This window comes from Myotis brandtii, unplaced genomic scaffold (genome assembly GCF_000412655.1).
Source record: "Myotis brandtii unplaced genomic scaffold, ASM41265v1 scaffold292, whole genome shotgun sequence".
Taxonomy (NCBI): Eukaryota; Metazoa; Chordata; class Mammalia; order Chiroptera; family Vespertilionidae; genus Myotis; species Myotis brandtii.
Window position 1 is genome coordinate 408910 of NW_005361156.1, and position 1021 is coordinate 409930.

General features: G+C 64.6%; 1 protein-coding gene across 1 annotated transcript in view; it reads left to right on the forward strand.

Moving 5' to 3' along the window:
- Positions 1 to 695, forward strand: part of NTN3 (netrin 3) — a gene marked incomplete at its 5' end in the record, with an annotated part of 2891 nt that extends 2196 nt beyond the window's left edge. Inside the window, one exon of the mRNA XM_014542182.1 lies at positions 505 to 695. Within this exon, the coding sequence (XP_014397668.1) occupies positions 505 to 695 (191 nt within the window). The remainder of the gene's footprint in view (positions 1 to 504) is intronic.
- Between the last annotated feature and the right edge of the window lie 326 nt (positions 696 to 1021).

Below are 1021 nucleotides of genomic sequence, written 5' to 3' on the forward strand. Positions count from 1 at the left end.
TGGGCGGGGCGCTACTCCCACATCAAGGCGCACGTTCGACCAGTGCATCTGTCTGTGGAGGAGTCTTTGCTCACATCGCGCGCGTGGCCATCTGAGTCCCCACCCAACCCTGCCGGGCGCCTCCCTCTGCGCCTCGCGCCCGTGCCCAGAATGGGTGTGACCAACGCAGCGACTCAGAGGGATATGATAGCCCCAATGAGCTGCCTGGAACCTTCCTTTGGCAGCTGTTGATGATTCCTTGGACCTTGGATCCCCCACACTCGCGCTATCTGCCCCCTCCCAGGGGCACCGTGATACCTACAGAAGGCTGTGAGCCTTCTGGTGGGGGCCTCTGCTAACACCCCCAGGGGCCGCCTCCTCGTGATGCCGTAGCCCATCAGAGAGCGCTCTTACCTTTCTACAAGGCACTGTGTATCCCCCAAACGGTTACGAAGCCCCTTGTGAATCCAGGAGCCACTGTCGGTCTGAGAACACACCGAGGGCCGCTGTGACTCCACTCCCCAGGGGCTCCTATCATCCGCCAGAGAGCGCTATGGCTCCCGGAGAGGCACTGTGGCCACCACAGAGGTCCACAGACCCGCTCGGGGCTCGGCGACACTGGTTTCCCCGCCCCTGCCAGCACCCGCAGAGGGTGCTGTGACTCCTCCCCCGGCGAGGACGGGGGCCTCTGCGCCCCGTCTGTCCCCTATGCCTGACCTTTCTCTACCGGTTGGGCCTCTGTGTCCCTGTCTCCACCGCGTCTCTGCCTCTGTTCGGCCTCTTTCTTCGCCTGCCTTGTCCCTGTCTCTTGTCTCTGTCCCGCTGTCTCTCTCGGATTCGGCCTTAGGACCCCTCCCGTAAAGTCCAGCTCCTAGGATCCCCTGCGTCCCTTCTCCCACTCGGAACCGGACGTCGTGCCCACCGCGTTCCTGGGTCTACGCGTAACCCGGCGGAGCGGCACCTCCCGCGGACAGCCCTCTGGTCTCCTGATGCCCCCAGCCCTGCGCTCCGCAGGGCCCGGTAGCCGGCCGCTCACTCGATT